Source organism: Parasteatoda tepidariorum, chromosome 4, assembly GCF_982258835.1.
Source record: "Parasteatoda tepidariorum strain Cologne lab strain chromosome 4, Ptep-v5.0, whole genome shotgun sequence".
NCBI classification, from domain to species: Eukaryota; Metazoa; Arthropoda; class Arachnida; order Araneae; family Theridiidae; genus Parasteatoda; species Parasteatoda tepidariorum.
In genome coordinates, this window is record NC_141758.1 from 37,783,485 (window position 1) to 37,805,962 (window position 22,478).

The window sequence follows — 22,478 nt, forward strand, 5'->3', positions numbered from 1 at the left end:
TGCTATATCTAATCATTAATATAATAATTATTTGTTATTGAATTAAAAAATTATCCGTTCCTTTAATAAAAAAAGTTAGGAATTTTTGACTTTATAGAATAAAAATGGTAAACACTTTACAAAAATTGTCGCCACTGCTTTTTAGATTCTTTATATGAAGGACATTATACAACTGTACAGTGCTAAAAAAATGGACCACCCTGAATAACTTTTGATCTAATGATCGAATCCTCACGCTCTAGGACACAATCTTAATGGCTGACATCAAATATGCTGATTAATTAGTGCAGACGATATTTTAAGTTATGAAATCAGATATAAACACGCACTTTCGCTGAATAAACACATCTTTGTCCGATTCCATAGCTTGAAATATCGTCTGCACTAATTAATGAGCTTATTCGAGGTCATCCCCTCAAACCATTAAGATTGAGTCTTAGAACGAGAAGATCTAAATTTACTGATGTACTTGCAAAAAATTTTCTTGTCAGTTTTCAGGCACCGTTTTTTTCCTTCTTTCTTTTCTTTATTTATTTAATTGCTTTTTAATTTTTCAAATATTTAAAGAATGTGAATAGCGCTTAACATAGCTGTTATGCTTATAATAAAACGTTATATATATATATATATATATATATATATATATATATATATATATATATATATATATATATATATATATATATATATATATATATATATATATATATATATATATATATATATATATATATATATATATATATATATATAAACTCAGCGGCGCGACAGCCCATGAGGGCCAAGGCCTACTGTGCCCATCTCAGTTTTCTTGACCTTGGGCTCTGGGGTGCAGAAGCAGATGCTCCGGTCAGGTGGTCAGCCGAACGCGGAACCCCCAGTGTTTAGTTCCCAAGCATGCTTGGTACTCATTTATCGACCCACTGAAGGGATGAAAGGCTGAGTTAACCTTGCCCGGCTCGAGGATCGAACCAGGGACCTGTGGCACGACAGCGCGAAGCGCTACCGCTCAGCCACCAATAATTTCAGCAATTTATTGACAATATTGGATTAATAATTTAATCAATTTAGTGACAATATTGGGTAAATAATTTCATCAATTAAGTGACAATATTGGATTAATAATTTCATCAATTGAGTGACAATGTTGGGTTAATAATTTAATCAATTGAGGGACAATATTGGGTAAATAATTTCATCAATTAAGTGGCAATATTGGGTAAATAATTTCATCAATTAAGTGACAATATTGGGTTAATAATTTCATCAATTGAGTGACAATATTGGGTAAATAATTTCATCAATTAAGTGGCAATATTGGGTTAATAATTTCATCAATTGAGTGACAATATTGGGTTAATATTTTCATCAATTGAGTGCTAATATAATGTAGATTGTTAAATTCAAAATTTAGAAGGGCTCGCTTTTCTTATTATTATTCTGGTTCATTCATCATGTTTTACCAAACATATATATCAAAATAATTTGGTATAATTATCTTTCTGCACAATTTTCCGACAATGGAATGGGTTGCTTAAACGCAATACTAAAAACTAGGGGTGCTAAAAAGGAATTACGACATTGGCCTTCACGAAGAGTTATGCATTAGGGCCAATGTTTCATTTGGTGTTACTTTGAAAGATTAAAAGCGTATAACCTTTAAGATTCATTAGCATAAAACGTGGGCAAAGAGACCATGTTTGGCGGTGTTTTGATGACACAAGTACTACCAATTACACTCTTGGGAGAAACACTGCCTTTATTTAATCTTGCTTGCGTATTGTTCAGAAGTAAAATATTTCTTTGCCAAAGCTTTCAAGAGTAATGACACGGACATCGCTTGTTTCTTGGCAGAAATTCTATTTGGTATCAAAATTCGAGGCCTCACATTCGAGCACTAACACCCTTTTCTTTTATTTACTTTGCCTGAAAATTAATTTTCGCACTTCAAGTAATTAAATCCAAAATTATTATACAAGTGATCTTACGAATCGTGGAATAATGATTGTGCTTAGAGACGTATCTAGTGTTCTAACAGTACTTTAGTTTGAAGTCTCATTTCAATTATTGTCGCAATGCTTTTGATGAAAGTAAGGAAATAACTAAAAGTGATTAACTATTGGGGGGATGTTTACAAAGTAATTTAATTTTTTTTTATGGAAATGAAAGGTGATTTTCCCATTAGTGACTAAATATTATATCGAATCATATATTGTCCGTTCTGGTTCAATACCTTTTTGCTATCTTTCTGGTAGTCGCATGATTCTACTCGCAAAAAATTTTAGTTCTTTGCTGTCAAAAAACTGAGAGATTTTTTGCTTTTTAATTCAAAGTAAAAGTTTTACAGTCTAACAATTTTGCAGTGATTGGAAAATTGCTGTTGCTGTTGTCATTTTTACCCTTCAGGTAGTGAAAAAAAGTGAAATCTTTTTTTTTTTTAAAAAAGCCCACTTTATATAAGTTGTTATTTTGCAAACAATTTGGTTCAAAAAGTTAACAAAATGATTTCAGAAGCAAATATATAGTTTAATATATTTGGATAGACTCGTGCGATTTGATATATAAATGAATGTTGTTGTTGTTTCTATTGCCTACTTGCCATGCCGCCAGGCCTGTTTGGTACAACAGGCGAATTTAAGCCGAAGGTAAGTTTCTTGTTTTTCTGGTGGCGCCCTCTATGGTTAAGAATACGACTCGAACCACCCACGTCACAGCACGTTTTACAAGGCGGACCCATTCATACATCGATTCATTCATTCACAGATTGTAATTTTTACATGAACCAAAGAACGATCAATCTCTAATTCAGTACCCCCTGAGGCATTAATTTGTGATGAGAATTTTCAGGACTTAGTGACCCCGCCAGCAGTCACCATTTAATACGCAGGATTCTTCGGTCGGCTGGAATCGAACTCCCGTTCCCCCGAACACGAGTCCAACTCCCTACCAATCAGACTATCCCGGCCTATAAAGTGAATTGATATCAAATATATTTGACAAACTCGAGGTCTCATTTAATTCAAGTTGAGAAAAAGGAACGGGAAATATCGACTCACTCGCTAGAATAACAATATTAGATGAGTAAATATATATACAAATACATATCAGATATTTTATTACGCAAAACCTTAACAATTTCGAAACTATTAGTATGATCGTTTCGGGATTTCTCTCCTTCAATTCCGCGTGAAAAAAATATACTGGAAATAATGTCTCACTCACTTAGATATCAATATCAGATGCCCAAATATATGCAAGTACAAATTAGAATATTTCGTACGCAAAACCTTAATAATTTCAAAACTATTAATCTGATCGTTTCGGGATTTGTCTAATTAAATTTAAATAGAAAAACTACATAGGGAAGAATGTTTAACTTGCCTGTCGGGAAGAAATTTTATTCTTTCCCTCATATCACCCCCACTGTCCTCTGGAAAAGAGTAATGGTACATAGGAGATTAGGCGAGTTTTCAAGAATCATTTAATAATAACATAACAAAACTTTTTGTTAAAAAAAAAATATATATATATATATACATTAAGTTTGAATTTTTCAGAAAAAATAACTTTTTTCCTATAACTACTGGACTAATTATAAAATAAGTGTAAATAATTTCCTGTTAATTGATTCATGTCGTTAATTAATTCATAAAATTTGATTTTAATAAGAATTTTATTGATGATTAATTAAAAATAGAATAATACATAATACTTTAAATGTGACAATATGCTTATCATCAAGAAACCAAAATGGTTAAAAAGTAATAGCGGGGTCGGTGAACGAAGCGAACAGGCGACATAAGTAAAGGCGTGATTCCATCACCTATGTGCAGTACTAGTATATTTCAGGGATCTAAAATCATAATCCATCGAAAATAATGTATGCTTATTCAGAGAAAGTACGTTTTCGTGTCCGATTTCGTAACTTAAAATATCGTTTACTCTAACTAATTAGCACACTTTATGTCACCAATTTGAGCCATTAAGATTGAGTTCTAATATGTTAAAACCGATCATTAGATCAAAAGTCATTCAAAGGGTTTGTTTTTTTTTTGCGCACTGTACAAGTTTGAAAACATCATACATAACATGGGGTCACGTACATGTATCGACATATTTCCATGGGAGTTATTGCACTTTATTAAGATTAAAATTGCATAGGAACCGGAAATGTCGTCTTACGCCGCTTAGGGCTCTTCTCTAAATGAGCTGTTTTTTTATGAACTTAACTGTATAGATCATATTAAGAAATTAAATAGGCCATTTTAAGAAAATACCCGAAGACGCGTACGATGACATTTCTAGGCATTGTTTTCTATGCAATTTTAATCTTATAGGTGTGCCGTAACTCCCCTTGAAGTTGTCACAACATTTACGCCAAACCCTGTAATACATTACGCTTTTAAACTTTCACAGTCACAGTAAGAAAATAAAAATCGGACCACCCTGAATAACTTTTGATCTAATGATCGCATCTTTGTTTTCGCAATCTAAATGTTTCGAGGGTTGTGACCTCAAATATGCTAATTAATTAGTGCAGACTATATTTTAAGTTACGAAATCAGACGCAAAAACGTATTTTCTCTGAATAAACATTAAATACGGATTTCTGACCTACAAAAATAGGGGTTAGCCGAAATCTGGGAAATATGGTCCCAATAGTTTGGTGAGGATAACGGTCCAAAGTTTGGACCTCTGAATTATAATATTACTTTTTGTATATTCTATATCGCGAGAGCTTTTTAAGCTAATTAAAAAGCTTTTGCACACAATTATAAAATTCGTTTTCCCAAAGATAATTCCATGTAAATTATAACTAATTTCAGATTTGAAATCCCTTCATCCGAATTAGGCAAAATCAAATATTTGTATGAATGCTACAAAAAATTTTGCTCCTCAATGTTATCTACGTCCAGATTTGTGTTTCTGAAATCACCCGTTCGGATTTTATAGCAAAAAAAAATCAAAATCAAAATAATATTTTTAAAAACCACGTTTTTGTAGTGGAGAATAATAATTAAAAAACAAAAATTTGGAAAACGAAAAACGTGGGGCGCATGAAATACATAACAGTAACAGTATGTGTGCTCATGAGAATATGTGTATGTATATCTGTAATTGCATCTGAATGTGGATGTGAATGCGGAATATGTTTGTGTAATTGCATGTGTATGTGGATGTATATGTGGATGTGTATGTGGTTGTGCATGTGTATGAGTAAGAAAATGTGTCTATGTAAGTGTATATGTACTGTTATGTATTTCATGCTCCCCACGTTTTTCGTTTTTCAAATTTTTTTTAATTATTATCCTCCACTACAAAAACGTGGTTTTTAAAAATATTATTTTTATTTAGAATTTTTTTTTGTACTCACTTTCAAAATCTCAATTTTTTCACTCACTGTACACATAACTTTTCAACTGACATGTGACACTAATTTGAAATAATAGAATCGACGACAAAAGACAATCACGATAAATATTAATTTTTCTTTAATTTTAATTTTATGTTACTTTGTCTTTTTTCTCTTTATTTTCATGCATTGTCATCCAATTCTGAACTGTGTGCTAAATTTGAAGTTTGTAGCTAGTCGGGAAGTTAGTTTAAAATCGATTACAAAATTCCCCCCGAACAGACATACACGAAGGCAATTTGATATAAAAGTGGTAAAATTGTGCGCGTGTTTGAGAAAAATCACGTTTTTTTCCCTTTGAACTTTGATTACCGGGGATGGGGTCTAAATTTTATTTTACAGAGCTGAAACTTTCCAAATATTAGTTTATATTAAATGGCACCTTTTTTGGGGGTGCCTTCGAAAAAAAAAAAACGTTTCGACGAGTTAATGAAACCCACCCTAATGGGTTATACTATTTTCAATACCTCCAAAATTAGAGATAATTTTCGCTCCATACGATAATTTTCGCTAGAATACCAAATCACACCACTGCAATATGTGTCTAACGAATAGTTTTGATTAAAATCTAATAAAGCTTGAATAAGTTGTAGTTTGTAATAATAAAAACCAATCTTCGGATAAAATCACGCCTAGCAATCATTTCTGGCAATAATCACATCCAGTAACTTTAGTAGCGTTCATTATCATTTTTTCTTTCATTTGAATAATTGTCAAGCCAAAAAGGGTAACAAAGCCTTAAATCGATGGAAAACAAAATGGGGGTATTTTGGGATGGAAGATCGGATGTCGTCGTGCCGAGGACATTTGGGTGGAGACCTCACTTTGACCTTGGAGGAAGAGGCCATCTCCCATTTTCGTGTTCTGGTACATTCTTAACAAAATATTTTAACTTAAAGGAGCCACAAGTTTTTCAGTATTACAACAGGTGAATATAATGATTTGATAAAGCGGCTGCAAGGTTTTTAAACTCTACAAAGGAACAAATTTTTTTTTTATTTGTGACTGAATTAATGGTTTTATCGACAGTAATTACGGAATAATTGGTTTTACGGATATGAATTACGGAAGAAAAAAAATAAAAGCACAGGTAAAATTCCGAGGAAAAAAAACCGCAATTAAAAGTTTCTCAAAGCAAAGTTTCTCAAGTTTCTCAATGCAAAGTTGACACAGAGTAGTAATGTGATGTATTAGCAGGGGTCTGTCCAGACATTTTGTGAAAGTTTTTGTAAAATTGTGAAAAAACTATTCATAATTTGTGAGTATAAAATAAGCGTTAAGTTACATTCTTTCTACCAGGGTCCTGCGTTTGTGAATTTGTGCAAATAGGATCCTGTTATTGCAAAAATTGCCAAAAACCTTTGCAAGGAGTTTTTAAATTGTAAATAGATGCAAGATTCTGCTCAACAATCGCTGCAACTAAATTATAGATGCAACATACAAATATTTGGTATTTAGCCTATACTGCTCTACACAGAATAATAATTTCGGACGAATAATGGAAACAAAATCACTCACATTTTTAATAATTTCAATTGACATATTTTAAATAACACAACTTGGTTATGTATTACTTTTATTGAGTTACGTATTAAGTAAACTTAAACAATTCTTAAATTTATAATATTTTATATAAAAAATTGGCAGAAATTAATTTTAATTTACATAATATTCTATTAATTAATTTTATGAATAAATATAAATTGATCGATTATTTATTTACAAAAAAAATATGATTTAATATTAATAAGAATGCGCACACGAAGTTTATAAAAGTAGAAATATTTTCTTAGAATACTACATTTGGAATTTAAACTTAGGGAAACTTAGTTTGTCTCGAACTGTCTTTCTTCCCCCCCCCCCGGGAAGGGTTTATTCGATTAACAAAACAATAATGAAGATAAACAAATTTGTGAAGGGTCCGATTAAAAGATAAATTATTTTGTGAAGGGTCCATTTTTATGAAAATATATTTTGTGAAGGGTCCGTTAACGGACCCAAATTTTTTCTAAACAGACCCCTGATTAGCTTCAAAAAATTTTGTGAATTTAACTACCAATTTGAATCAATCCGTCAAGCCCATATACTTAATGTAATCGAATATTTCGTCGAATGTTATTTGATTTTTTTAAAAAAAAGAAATAACAATTATTATAAAAAGATTGAATTTTAAAAAAAAACTTTTTACTTTATATTTTTTTATTGTATATATCGGCACATATAGAAATTTAATTTACAATCGAGTCACGGTATTTAGTTTAAAATAAGAATAAAAATTTTTAAGTATTAGTAGTATGAAGTGTTTTTAATAAAATTTAGAAAAATAATATCTTGTTTAAAAAAGCTTGTTTGTTTTTCGAATCGCACACCTTAAGCTTAACTATTGGAATTTAGTTAAACATTTTAGTTAAATCGCATAAATGCGTAACGTTTAATGTAGCATACAATATTATAAAATGTGTAATGTAAACTTATTTTCCGTAACTTTCAAAGTAATTATTGCCTAGCAGTTAACATTTTAAAAAACTAGTGGGCTGCGCCCCCTGCTCGCTAACGCTCGCCAGCCCCCGAAAATTGCTACGCAATCTTATAAGGTTTGCTTCGCAAACCAAGCTCGTTTCGCTCGCAACTAACTTAGACACATTGCAAATGCACAAAACTCTAAGAATTGAAAAACAATCATTCAAATCCATATAACAACTTTTTTTTTTTTTTAAAATACATCTTTTTAAGCAAATACTAAGTTATTAAAATAAATTTGAATTCAAATAAATTACATGTAATTCATTAAACCTATTAGAAATGTGCTATAGTATAAAATCTTAAAGCGTAACAGCACGACTGAGACTCATTTTTCAATGAATAACTAATAACAATAATAAGACAAATAAATTCGTGATATAAATCAAAAATCGTCCAATAAATTCGTAATATATAAATTCGTGAAAAAAAAGCGCTTTCGACAAAATACTAAAATAGAAATCTATCGACAAAGACTACTCACTTCTGCCTAGCTGAATAGTATGAGATTGCCACAGCTGAATTGTTATTTCCGTTTCCGTTTTTAAAAGCGCTATATGTTGAGCCACCTTAGCTAGATTTGGCATGTGACATTTTTTGCAGCAATCATTGGTCGATTTTCTAGCGTTGCAATTCGGGGAGTTGTAATGAGGCTTTTTTTGTCACCGTGTAAGAGAAATATATATAGAGAGATAGTCATAATATAAATAATACCTTTTTTTTTTAAAAATGTGCACTGTGATCTTAAAGAGACTTTTTTCCCGATGCTTCCTTCCAATGGCGCTCTTTCCTGATACGTTTTTTGAGAGACTTTTTTTTCCTACTTCTTTCATTTTGGATGTTGAAATTTTGTATACATTTTACATTAACAACTATTTAAATACTAAATAAAAAAGGAATACATTACATGAATGTGCCTGTTTTTTTTCCCAACTCAAAAAAATGCGCGGAATTTTAAACTCAGGATCACTGAAAAGGAAGTCGGAATTACAAAATGAACATAAATTTAGTACTAAAGCAGTAAAAAAAGTACTAAGTTTTGTTTTAAAGTATGTACCAGTTCTCTCTTAACAGGCACTAAACTGAAAATCAATCCCTCTCTGTGTCTTTCTCTGCTCCATGACTTTCGTTGCAGATTTAACGATAGCTAAGATTCGAATTTTTAGGTCACAGTTGTCAGTAATTGATTCACGGCAATTCTTATGAGCAGATAAAAAACTTAATGTCCTCATAGCGTTCTAACAAAATTTTTTTCCCCGTTACGTCTAAAAAGTAATTTTTAATGAGGTGACAGAATCTCAGCATTTGTTTCTATGACCCTTACAAATTGAAAATAGGCCTACTGTCCGACGAAAAATAAAGGAAAAGTTCTAAATTTTCTGTTTTTTCAAAAGGAACAAAGCAAGCCATTTCTTGCATATGTTACAACGTTTTCACAATTTGCACTAAGAAAAATCCTTATATAAATCTGTAACCGTTATTCTTAAAAAATATAATTTCTGACTATATCGGCGTACACTTTTGCGCTTTCTGCGGAATACTGTACGTGGAAACAAATATCCAAATACCCATATAGTGCGCAAGAAAAAAAAAATGGAACGCTCTGAATAACTTTTGATCAAATGATCGGATCTTCGCGTTTAGGAACTCAATTTTAATGGTTTGCAGGATAATCTTAAATATGCTAATTAATTATTTCGGGCGGTATTTTAAGTTTCGAAGTGAGATACAAAAATTTACTTTCCCTGTATAAACATACCTTTTTTACAACTGATTCAGATATCTGACCCCCAAAATATAAAGGGTAACCGTAATCTATAAAAGTATGGTCCCCATAGTTTGGTTAAGAGAGCAATCCAAAATTTGGCCCTCTTAATGTTAAATTTACTTTTTGCGTATTTTGCAATAACTCGAGATTTTTTTCAAGCAAATAGAAATTTTTTTACATGAGATTATAAAATTCGTTAGATAAATCCATGAAAAAAATTAATTTTAGTAAATAGTTATTATTTTATTTAATAATAGTCAAAAAAATTTTAATAGTAAGGTATACAATTTTTTACGTCGTTTTAAGGTATGTACAAAACAAAATGCAATTAATTGCGCGAAATAGGCTAAATGAAATTTTTAAAAATTCGAATGTTTAAAATTCAATTTGTTAGGAACTATTCTACCGACTTAGCTAGATTTTTGTATTTTCACATGTTAAATTACATACTTTAGAATTACGTAAAAAATTGCATACTTTACAATTCAGAATTTTTTCGTCTAGTTTTAAATAAAATAAAAAAATATATAATAAATATTTAATGAAATTTTAATTTTTATACTATTGAGATTTGGCGAAATATACAAGAAGTAAAATTAACATTAAGGGGTTCAAACTTTGAATCGATCTCCTAACCAAACTGTGGGAACTATAAAATAAAAAAATAAAATAAAAAAATAAAATAAAAATAAAATAAAATAAAAAAATATATAATAAATATTTAATGAAATTTCAATTTTTATACTATTGAGATTTGGCGAAATGTACAAGAAGTAAAATTAACATTAAGGGGTTCAAACTTTGAATCGATCTCCTAACCAAACTGTGGGAACTATATTTCCTAGATTATGGCTACCCCCTATATCTTGGGGGTCAGAAATCTGAATCCGTTAAAAAAAAGGTATGTTTATTCAGAGAAAGTACGTTTTTGTGCCTGATTTCGAAACTTGAAATATCGTCTGTACTAATTAATTAGCATATTTGAGGTCGCCTTCTCAAACCATTCAGAATGAGTCCTAGAACGTGAAGATCCGATCATTAGATCAAAAGTTATTCAGAGCGGCCTGGTTTTTTTTTCTTGCACACTGCACGTGTGTTTGGATATTTGTTTCTGCTTACAATGTTCTGTAGAAAGTGTAAAAATCTATACTGATATAATCAATTATATTTTAAAAAATAAGGCTTGGAGAATTATATAAGGATTTTTACTGCAAATTTTGAAAACGTTGTAACATATGCAAAAAATGGCATGATTGGTTCCCTTAAAAAAAAAACGGAAAATTACTATTTCTTTTCAAAACCATTTTCAAAAACCATTATTAAAACTATTTTCTTCTTGGAGCACTGAACACTAACTTATAGCGTTATTTATCTGGTAAGTATATATTAAAGGAACACCTGTGTTTCATGTTCCATCTGCTCTAAGGGTTAGGCTCAAAATATTACAATTTTGTGGCAGCGTCAAACAAATATTTCGGACAAAATTCGATGATACGTTCTGGGTAGTTAGCCTAAAATGAGATTTTATTTAAAGAAATAAGTAATTTAGTAAGAACAATATAGACAAGCAATGAAAAAAAATTCCAAAAATATTAAAATTTCCATATTTTTTCTCGCTCTGTGCATTTTTGCACGAAAAACTTTTTAAAGCAATCTAAAGGATATTTTAGCAATTTAGTTATTCACATATGCAGTGTAAAGATTGAGAAGCGATAACATAAATCCATTACTTGTTTTAAGCCTAACTACTCTACGATCAACTAACTACAAATCACTTTATGATTAATTAATCAAATGGAATTTATTTTCTGATCACCCCCTTACGTAACAGCCATGCATCAATCTGAAGCACAAATGTGGAGTGCAATTACAAAAAATTACGAGGAAAACTCGAACTTCTTTATTGCTCAAATAACGGAAGCTGTTTTACTAGCTTTAACAATCCCAATTTCACTTTTTTTTACTGTTTTAGATTAGTACTTAACGAAAGGAAGTATATGAACTATCTTAACATAAAATTCCGATACTTTCCCAACAGCTATCTATTATTTCTTAAAATAACTCTCAACCCTTGACATTACATTTTTCCTTACTCGAAAACTGAAAAATGTGAAAATCATGGCAGCTGTAATCAATGAAATATTTTCAGTTCTTTTAGTTTTTCGTTCCGAAAGAAGCGACTTTCCCCTGGGAAGGTACAACGGGCTTTTAGTTAACCATTAGTTAAATGAAGAGTTGGGCGAGGCGAGTTGAGCTGCTTTTATCTGTTTCTTTCAAAAAAGAAATATGCAAACAAACATGTATATAGGGTGTGGTGTCGTAATACCATTCGAATTTATTTTAAAACAAACGAATCTGTTTCACTTGAATAAAAAGATAGTTTTCATGGAATATAGAGGGCACAGGGACATCTTTTATGTTACCATGGGATGGGATATGCACAAAGTTGGCGAACAATGTATAGGATAATAACGAACCCTTGAACCAGTTGTACTGTAAATAACCGAGCATTTGAAAAATAAATTATCAAAATCAGTATGTGTACCCTGCTCTCTGTTTAGGAAATCAGATGTTTGATTCTTATTAAGTTTCAGGATTAGTTACGGAGTTTGTCAACAGATGACACTATTGAATACGAAAAACTTAAAACAAACGAATCTGTTTTTCGGGAATAAAAATACAGTTTTCATGAAATATAGGAAGCACGGGGACATTATTTTTATTACCACCGCATTTACCCAAAGTTTGCAAACATGGCACATAGCAACCTGAATTTTTGAAAAGACTATACCAAAAATGATCGAACAATTAAAAAATAAATTTGGGGGAAGAAAGAGAAGTGTCTGCTCAGGAAATAAAAGATTTGTTTTTCCTAGAAGTCCTAAAATTAGTAATAATACTCAGCAACAGATGACACTCTCGACTACGTCAAGCTTTAAAAGAGTATTTCCAAAATAACTACCATTTGCAGCAACGACGACGCTATCTGGGGGAAATTAATAAGCTCATGTTAGTTTGTTTCCTAGTTTTCAAGGACAAAAGTGCCATCTTTTGACAAACTTTGTAACTAATTTCAAAACTTTTTGAGAATACATTTTCTGGTTTCCTGAGCATAATGCAGCATGATTTCAATTTCCTTTATCTATTATTGATTATTTTTTAAATTGAAACACAGGAACATAGAACCAATACATAGGCATCCATTATTTACAGCACTGGAGTTTTATTAACAATGAGAATTAGATTAAACTTTAAATTACAGATTCCATGGATAATTTTATTTTATTTTAATAATCAAGAACATATTGGGTAAATTTATTTAGGAAATAAAATAAATAATTTATTCGAAAAAATAAGTTCCTTGAATAAATGACAAACCAATAAAAGTTTGTAAATGAAAATAATAACTGAAATTGTTATCTGTAAATAATAATATTTCTTTATTTTTAATTATTTATTCATTAATCATAATTATTAAAAAATATTAATTGCATACTTACACGTATAAACTGCATCTATGTATTTGGAATGGTTCGCGTTTCAGTTTATTAAGTGTTCATTCTTCTTTCTTTACTATGCTAATTTTAGTATTGCATTTAGAATAATTTGCGTTTCAATTTATTAATTGTTAATTTTCTTTCTTTTGCATTGCTAATTTTCGTATTGCGTTTAGAATGGTTCACGTTTCAATTCATTAATTGTTAATTTTTCTATTTTTGTATTACTAATTTGAGTATATTGTTTCTGAATATAAAACTTACGCATAGCTATGATTTACATTAATCAATGTAAAATACAAATGAATTTAATTTCACTTTTGTTTTTTTTAAATAAAAAGAAATATTTTCTTTAGAAACTAATGCACCCTCCATAATATTAAATGAAATATCTATTCCACAAACTCGAAAAATACCATTTACTTAGTATAATTAGTATTAATATTATAACACGCTTTAAACAGTCAATTCCTTAAGGGTTTGCAGCTACCAATGTTCGATTCTGTATCCTTGAATTCTAGAATCTAACCCAAAAGACTTGAGAACTCTTGAATCAACTCTTGAAAAACTCACCTTCATAGAAGACTGTTCGAGTGAAGTTAGTCCGTATTTGTTCTAGATGTAGAATAAAATTACAAAAATCTCTCACGGTTTGCTTGGGAAAAATTGTTCCAACCCATAACCCGCCTTTCACTATATTCACTTTTGAATGTTAACTTTTATATTACATTTTGTTTGTTTCGCAAAATCTTTAAGACTTGGAATTAGGAACTTCTGTAGAAGAATGTATGGAACGATGGAATTAAGAAAAACATAACATTCTATAGTTAGCTTAAAAATTATTAAATGCTGAAATTGTAGTAAAAAATAACGTGTGGGCCAATCTACAAATCACAGTAACTACAAAGCTGAAATTTAACATGCCGTTTTTGAGTCCATTTTGCTTATAGACTTAACATGATTTTTTTCGAAATTCCAATTTGTTTGAAACATGTTGCAATTTTAAATACTTTTTTGTGAATTTTTTTCTTTTTATTATATTCTGTTTTTCCTTAGAAGCTTGAAATTACGAAGGTCTGTAGGAAAACGTACAAAAAGTACAATGGAATGAAACAAAATTAATATTCGATTAATAGTTTGAGAATTATCAACTACTGAAATCGTAGGTAAAAAATAACATTGGGGATAATCTACAGTCATTTGTTATACAGCTTAAAAGTTGAAATTTAAAGTGATGCAAAAGCCATTTTCATTTAAGAATTTAATGCCAGTTGTTTTCTTCGGAATTCTAATTTGTAAGAAAGTTATTGCAATTCTAAATATTTTATTCACGATATTTTTTTTAAAAAAGAAGATTATTTACCTATTGTTTTTCGTTCCTGCTTGACTTAATGTAAAAAGTATCGACAAAAAATGGATGATTAAAGTGAAAGAGAATGGATAATTAATTAAAAGAGAGAACATTCTGTCCTCTAGTACGGATATCGCACAAGAGGTGAAACAGTTATGTGACGTCGATGTTTAAAGGCATCTGAATAGAACAGACGAAACTTTTATCGCCGAATCACGAAATGAGATTTTGTTTATATTATTGTTTAGTTGCATAAGAAAAAATTCTGAAAATAATGATGTTTTTTTTTATTCTCACACCTGTTTCTTTCAAGCATACAAGTAGAAAGATTGATTATTTCTTAGAGTTTTTTCATCTTATTTTTATTAAATATTGCCTGGTCATTTCTTTTTGCAACTTGTATTTGTTCCGTTTAGTTTAAAATTGCTTTTCACTAGGCATCATTTCGTCATTTTTTTTAGGTTTTAAGTCATTATGTTTGAATGCAGCATAAAATGCTTCAACCTAAAATGGGCTGTGCATCCGAGAGGTTGCTCTAAGAGTTCGAAAAGGAAAAAAAATTTTAATGCTTGTTCTAAATTTTGAAACTAAAATAAATAAGAATAAATTAAAATATTTTACACGTTAATCAACCTTATAGAATGTGACATTTTTTTGTTGTTCTCTGCTAAAAAGGACAAAGAGAAATAAATACGAAAAAAATTTGGAATTGGTATTGAGCGTTCAATGGTATGTTGAATTTTTACATTCAATTCTTCCTTATAGTTATAAATGTTAAAAATTAGTTCTTTTTCAATATTTAATTTTATGAATAAATAATTAGATTCTTATCAGTTATAGGCACCATGTGTTGGCGACTATTTTTCCAAGTTGTCGCCAACACAAATATGGGTCCGTATAATCGATAAGTAGAATGAGATTTAATATTACGATTTATTATCAAAAATATCGATACTTAACAACGTCTCACGGTATTTTTCCAATTGAACTATTTAAAATTATTTTTATATTAGTCAATACATTTCGTTATGGAAATAAAACTTTTCGGTACTCACAATAATACAGTATTCAATACCTATCATTAATGCATAATATTCGCAATAGTATTATGTTTTTGATATGCTATATTATACTGATCGAGATGTAATTTTATTCCATATGCATTTGTATAGTAATTGCGATATTCTTGTATTTGAAAGACCTATGTGCATTATCAGTTGCATATTTCCTGTGTAAACCCGAATTTGGCGTTGTCCCTACATGCTGGCGAACTTATCACATTGGTTTTTACCGATAAGTATAATGCAATAATTCTTTCCATTTTATTTTCCTTTTTTAGCAATTTGTTTATAAATTTATATTTAATTCATAGAGGCCTTTACCTTTTAAGATATGATTCACGACCGTACAGTACAAGCTTTTGTTTTGTTCAAAATTAAGTAACGAAAATCTAATTTCATTTATTTGATGAATTTTTTTTTCTACATAGAATAAAAATAGTACTTCGTTAGTCTTTTAAATAAGATGCATCATCTTGGCGCTGTTCATTTTGCTATGAACTGACTCTGTTCATACGAAAAATATTCTTTTCTTAATTTCCAACAAAGCATAAACCATTTTTTTTTACGATAATCTCTGTGTGGAACGTAGAAAAGAGAAATAAATGTTAAAAAATATTCTTTTTTTTTTGTCTCCACTTGTACAGAAGTTTTTATATGGCCGTAGCTGTCCAGTGGTTAGAGTATAGGACTCCGGTCCGGAGGGGGAAAATTTCCCTCCCCTTCAGATTCCTGTCTAAATTGAGGACGTGGACCCACGAATGAGTATTGCTGCCATCTTTAAGTGGGTTTTTAGTTAAGAGCGATGCTCGTCACCCTTGCGATGCTCTTCAGTCAAACGAAAGGTGCATCTTCCTCACTTGCAAAAGGTCAATGACTGGTGAGCTTGGCATGTTTAAGTGTTATACGAAACAACAACAAGTTTTTTATAGAGAAGAATATGCAACATGACCGATCAATATTTTTGGAGCCAATTCTGTGTGGGACAATGTTAATTTCCATTCCAAAGATCTCGGAAAGTTGTGATGCAATTTTCGTGAGATTTTGTTTTACTTGATATATATATATATATATATATATATATATATATATATATATATATATATATATATATATATATATATATATATATATATATATATATATATATATATATATATATATATATATATATATATATATATATATATATATATATATATATATATATATATATATATATATATATATATATATATATATATATATATACACTACCGGTCAAAAGTTTGCGAAAATTTTGAAATCTACAAAGAAAAGGTCTAAATTCAAATGTTCACAGAACTGCGAAAAATCATTCAAATTGCATGAAAATTTGATATGTTCTAAACTGAACCCTCTACTGTTAGTTACATATGATCAAATTGCAATACTTTGTTTTTGGCGAACTGAATCTAGCTTTTTATCATAGGTTGTTTTTATGGTGAAAAAATTTGTTAAGTTTGAACACTTGCCAAATTCGCAAAAAAAATTTTTTGTACTTTCTGAAAATAGAAAATAGTTATTCGAACTGTTCTATGCAAGCCCTCAAAATTTCAAATCGATTTGAGTTTTTTTGACAAAGTTATAGAATTTTGAAAAATATGTGCACTTTTCTCGATTTTTGAGCATTTCACATATGCAGTCTTTTGGTCTATACATCTTCTACCAAAGAACATTTTAATTTTAATGTTTTCTATATTTTCAAATAATTAATATTTGTTATAAAAAATATTCTTATTCATTACTGTAATTATTAACGTTTATTAACGTTTATATTTATTGTTTACATTTATTGCTTATATGTATTAGTTTTGTTGTGATATTTTTACTTTACATTAAATTAAAATAAAAAGTTATAACAATAATTACATAAATAATTCTAAAAAAATAATAACAATAGTATAAAGAATTTGCATTTTTACTAAACTATTTTATTTACAACAGGTCAAATACTTAACATATTCTTATTCGTATTTTGTAATTCAATAAATTAACATTTAAATCTTAGATTCCTCGAACCATCCACCTTTTGCTTTTATTATAGCCTTACATATGCGTGGCATTCGTTCTAACAAACCATTAATCACTTCAAGTGATACAGAGTTCCATTCCTGTTGTAAAATGTCCCATAACTGATTTTGATTCGAAATATCAAAGCATCGAATTTGTCGATCCAAATGATCCCATAAAAGTTCAATCGGGTTACAATCAGGACTCTGAGCTGGCCACGTCATAATTTTCAATCGGCCTTCGCTTTCTTTTTTTTTTAAATAATTTTTGCATAATTTTGACGTGTGTTTGGGATCATTGTCTTGCTGAAATACAAAATTTGGACCGACAACTTTTTCACCCGAAGGAATAGCATGACGTTGCAAAATAGAATGGTACTTTTTTTGGTCCATTATTCCATCTATTTTAATTAAATCTCCTACAGTATCGTTTCCAAAACATCCCCAAACCATTATGCAACCCCCTCCGTGTTTAACCGTTGGTCGAATGCAATTTGGTTGCATTCGTTCTCCTTCACGACGCCTTACAAACATGCGACGTTTGGTCCCAAAAATGTCAAATTTTGATTCATCAGTCCATAGTACACTTTTCCAATCTACGATTGACCAATGCTGATGTTTGCGAGCCCATTCTAATCGTAATATTTTATTTTTGGGTCTAAGAAGAGGTTTCTTTGCTGCGACACGTCCGAATAAGCCAGCTTCACGCAAACGCCGTTTTATTGTTGAAGTTGAAACTTTTTCTGAACCTGGGAATAATTTACACTTCAGGTGTGCAGGCGTATCGAATCTATTTTTCAAACTTGTAACAATAATTTTTCGATCATCTCGATTTGATGTAATCTTTGGCCTTCCGGAACGTGTTCGATCAACGTAGAGTCCTGTTTCATTGAACCTTTTAATTGTAGAATGAACGCATGATAATGAAACGTTTTCTAATGCTGCGATTTTGTCTTAGTATGACCTGCTTTTCTTAAAGATACTATAGCTGCACGTTTTTCCGTAGATATTTCTTTTCTAGGAGACATTTTTATAATAATGCTTCAAATGAAATAATTTAAAAGTAAAAAAATTAGTCAATGAAATTTTATAGTACATTCTTCAAACAAATTTTCGATGAAATATGACTGTTCGGTCTTAAGCAAAACGCCATCTGTTGTAATTGCTTCGAACTAGTCAGTTGCTCTTGAACTCTTGTTTGAGTCAGTCGTGGCTACCATTGCAATAGTGCAATGATTTTGGTCTGATTATTTACAATTGTTAAGTAAAGTATTGTTTGTTAAACTTGTAGTATTCAATGAACCAGCGCATTGTGTACAATCATATACAGGAACATCTATGAGATACTGTTTTAATTATATTCATAATAAACTCTTTGTAATAACAATAATTACAATAATGAATAAGAATATTTTTTTTATAATAAATATTAATTATTTGAAAATATAGAAAACATTAAAATTAAAATGTTCTTTGGTAGAAGATATATAGACTAAAAGACTGCATATGTGGAATGCTCAAAAATCGAGAAAAGTGCACATATTTTTCAAAATTCTATAACTTTGTCAAAAAAACTCAAATCGATTTGAAATTTTGAGGGCTTGCATAGAACAGTTCGAATAACTATTTTCTATTTTCAAAAAGTACAAAAATTTTTTTTTGCGAATTTGGCAAGTGTTCAAACTTAAAAAATTTTTTCACCATAAAAACAACCTATGATAAAAAGCTAGATTCAGTTCGCCAAAAACAAAGTATTGCAATTTGATCATATGTAACTAACAGTAGAGGGTTCAGTTTAGAACATATCAAATTTTCATGCAATTTGAATGATTTTTCGCAGTTCTGTGAACATTTGAATTTAGACCTTTTCTTTGTAGATTTCAAAATTTTCGCAAACTTTTGACCGGTAGTGTATATATATATATATATATATATATATATATATATATATATATATATATATATATATATATATATATATATATATATATATATATATATATATATATATATATATATATATTAAACGTTTGCGCGTTGGATAAATGCTCTATTTAAGGATTATATTTAATATATAATTGTTTTAACATTACATAATATTCCCCCCTCTGAAGAAAGGTCTGATCAATATGCTAGCCTATTGGTCAGAACTTCCCCCTTCACGCGACCTCAAATTAAAATTTATTATTTCTGGTATATTGTCCAATATTATACATTTATAAGTAAAGTATTACAACAATAACATTTATATAAAAGTAACTAAATATTTCTGCATAACTTTGAATAACAATAATTAATATCTTTATAATAATTAATAATGATTATGTACATTTTTCCTTTTCCTGTTGAAAAGAATAAAAAATATCAAAACAACTCTAGAATATCTAAAACAAAAATACCATGACATATCTAAAATAAAAATAAATCAAACCACAATTTCACAACTTGTGAAAAGTTCTTTTCTTGAAATAAACTGGATCCATTGTTCGGGCCTAAATTTATTAAGTTATTCATCCATTTCAGAAGAAAAAAAAAGTTTTATGTTCTTAATCATCATTGTTTCATTTTCGAAACAATTATTATTCATAAAGTCATTTAAATTCACTTATCATTTACATAGTTTTTCTTACTTTCTCATTAGTAATTATGTATTTTCACAAATATTGTGTAGAATTATTCACAACATATGACATACACTTGAAGAAATCAATACAAATAAAATAATACAAGTAATACAAATAATATAAGCAATCTAGTTTAAAATGTTTACTTTTCCACATAATAATTAAATTCTTCGATAGCATAAAAATTTACATACAAAGTGCATAATAAATCTTTGTTGAAAATGATATGCTTTATTCCAAAATAATAAAAATATAAGCGTTATCCATTGATAACAATTGATAGTCTAAGTTGGGTAAAATATTCCTAACTAGACGGGAAAAAAAATAGGGTTTTAAGTTTGTTTACTCATGCTTGATCCTTAATTGAGGAGAAAACATCAGTAAAGAAACATTCTATGTGAGGAGTCCCACGGTTCAAAAAACCATTTCTATATATTTCATTTGCAAAATAAAATTTAGGAAATTTATCTAAATTTTCCGAAGTAACTCTCAAACATCATGTAATAAAAAATTCAGACATAGATGCATTAAAAAAAAAATAACGGGACTCCAAAAATAGGGGCAGAAAATAAAAATGAAAAACATATGAAAATACCAGCATTGAAAAGCTATTGTGAATTTTTTACATACAATTGAAACTGTTGACTTGGATAAAATTTACTTAATTTGTTTACATGTACTATTTCTGATTCTTTCTTAGTGAGAAAATTAGGTTTATCAATTTCAAATGACACCTCAGATAATTTCTTTAAAATTTTGTATGGACCAGAATATGGTGAACTTAATTTCCTTGTGTTAGGATAATGGAATTCTTCGTAAATTACTAAATCATTAACTTTAAAATTAGGTTCCAAAAAATGAGTGTCATAACAAATTTTGGTTTTCTTAAAAAACTCTTGGGTATTTTGAGCAGCTATTTTTCTTGCTTCATCAACTGGGGGATAAATATTTTGATTTACAAGAGAATCACAAGGTAATTTTCCATACATTAAATAAGCAGGAGGAAATTGAGTTACAAAATGAGGGGTGTAATTATATTCATGTGTTACTTCTTCTAATAATTTTGTCCACGGAATTTTTTTAGAGTTTTCGTTGATTTTACATCTTAACCTAGAGATTATTGTCGCATTAGATTTTTCAACTTTTCAATTTGTTTGCGGATGATGAGCTGAAGTCAATAATTGTTTAACATATATATATATATATATATATATATATATATATATATATATATATATATATATATATATATATATATATATATATATATATATATATATATATATATATATATATATATATATATATATATATATATACACACATTATATCTACAGCAGACCAAGAAGGTAATTCCCCCGTTTTTTTGCACCTTTTAAATATTTTTTAAGAGTATTCTGCACTTTTTTCATTTAATCCAACTGGTCACAAACAGGCAGAAAGGTGATGATTTTATAAGTAGTAGGTCGCATTGAGGAGTTGTGTAGATGGTTTTGCATTGAGCGGAATTTTTTTATTGTCTGTTACTATCACCTTAGCTTAAAAAGACGCTGTGTGTAAACTCCATAGATAAATCTATATATTATGTGTTCATAGTAGGGGTAGGCAAAACTATCTTGTCTCCGTAAAATAAATTCTAACAATTAAATACTTTTACTACTACTTTTAACTTTTTTAGAAATTAAAAAATATGAATTGCAAGGTTTTTTTCTTTCTTTCCAGGAAATGGGATACACACCTTTGATGTATTCTGTGAAGGATAATCGGGTACAGGTGGCGGAGAGGTTCCTGGATTTGGGAATGGATATTAATGTAAAGGGGAAGGTAAGTAATTCCTCTCTTATATAATCTGTTCGTTCTGTTTTATTTCATATTTTGTAATCGGTGATATACGACAGACCCATTTTCGGGTTTACGGTTATTATTGTTCAATTTCGTAACTTTGTAATTTTGAACCTAACTCAAAGGACAAGGGAAGGTCCTGGACCAAGTATTGGAACAAACTGGATTTCGTGGAGGACTTTTCGAGGGAACTGCATGGTAGCCATATTCCAAAAAAATTTCAAAACTGTGGAAAAAGTTCGATGAACAAATTACTATCAACCCAATATTTTCCTAAATTAATCCGGGAAGACTCACGCTTTCTGTGAGAACGCTAAGATGATGACTTCAGATCAGAAATAAGTTTATTACCAATTAAACTAATTTAATTAAACT

At 29.5% G+C, this 22,478-nt stretch overlaps 1 protein-coding gene across 1 annotated transcript in view; it reads left to right on the forward strand.

Moving 5' to 3' along the window:
• LOC107448293 (no mechanoreceptor potential C) overlaps positions 1-22,478 on the forward strand; it is a 128,711-nt gene that overhangs the window by 16,638 nt on the left and 89,595 nt on the right. Inside the window, exon 2 of the mRNA XM_071182179.1 lies at positions 21,984-22,085. Within this exon, the coding sequence (XP_071038280.1) occupies positions 21,984-22,085 (102 nt within the window). The remainder of the gene's footprint in view (positions 1-21,983; positions 22,086-22,478) is intronic.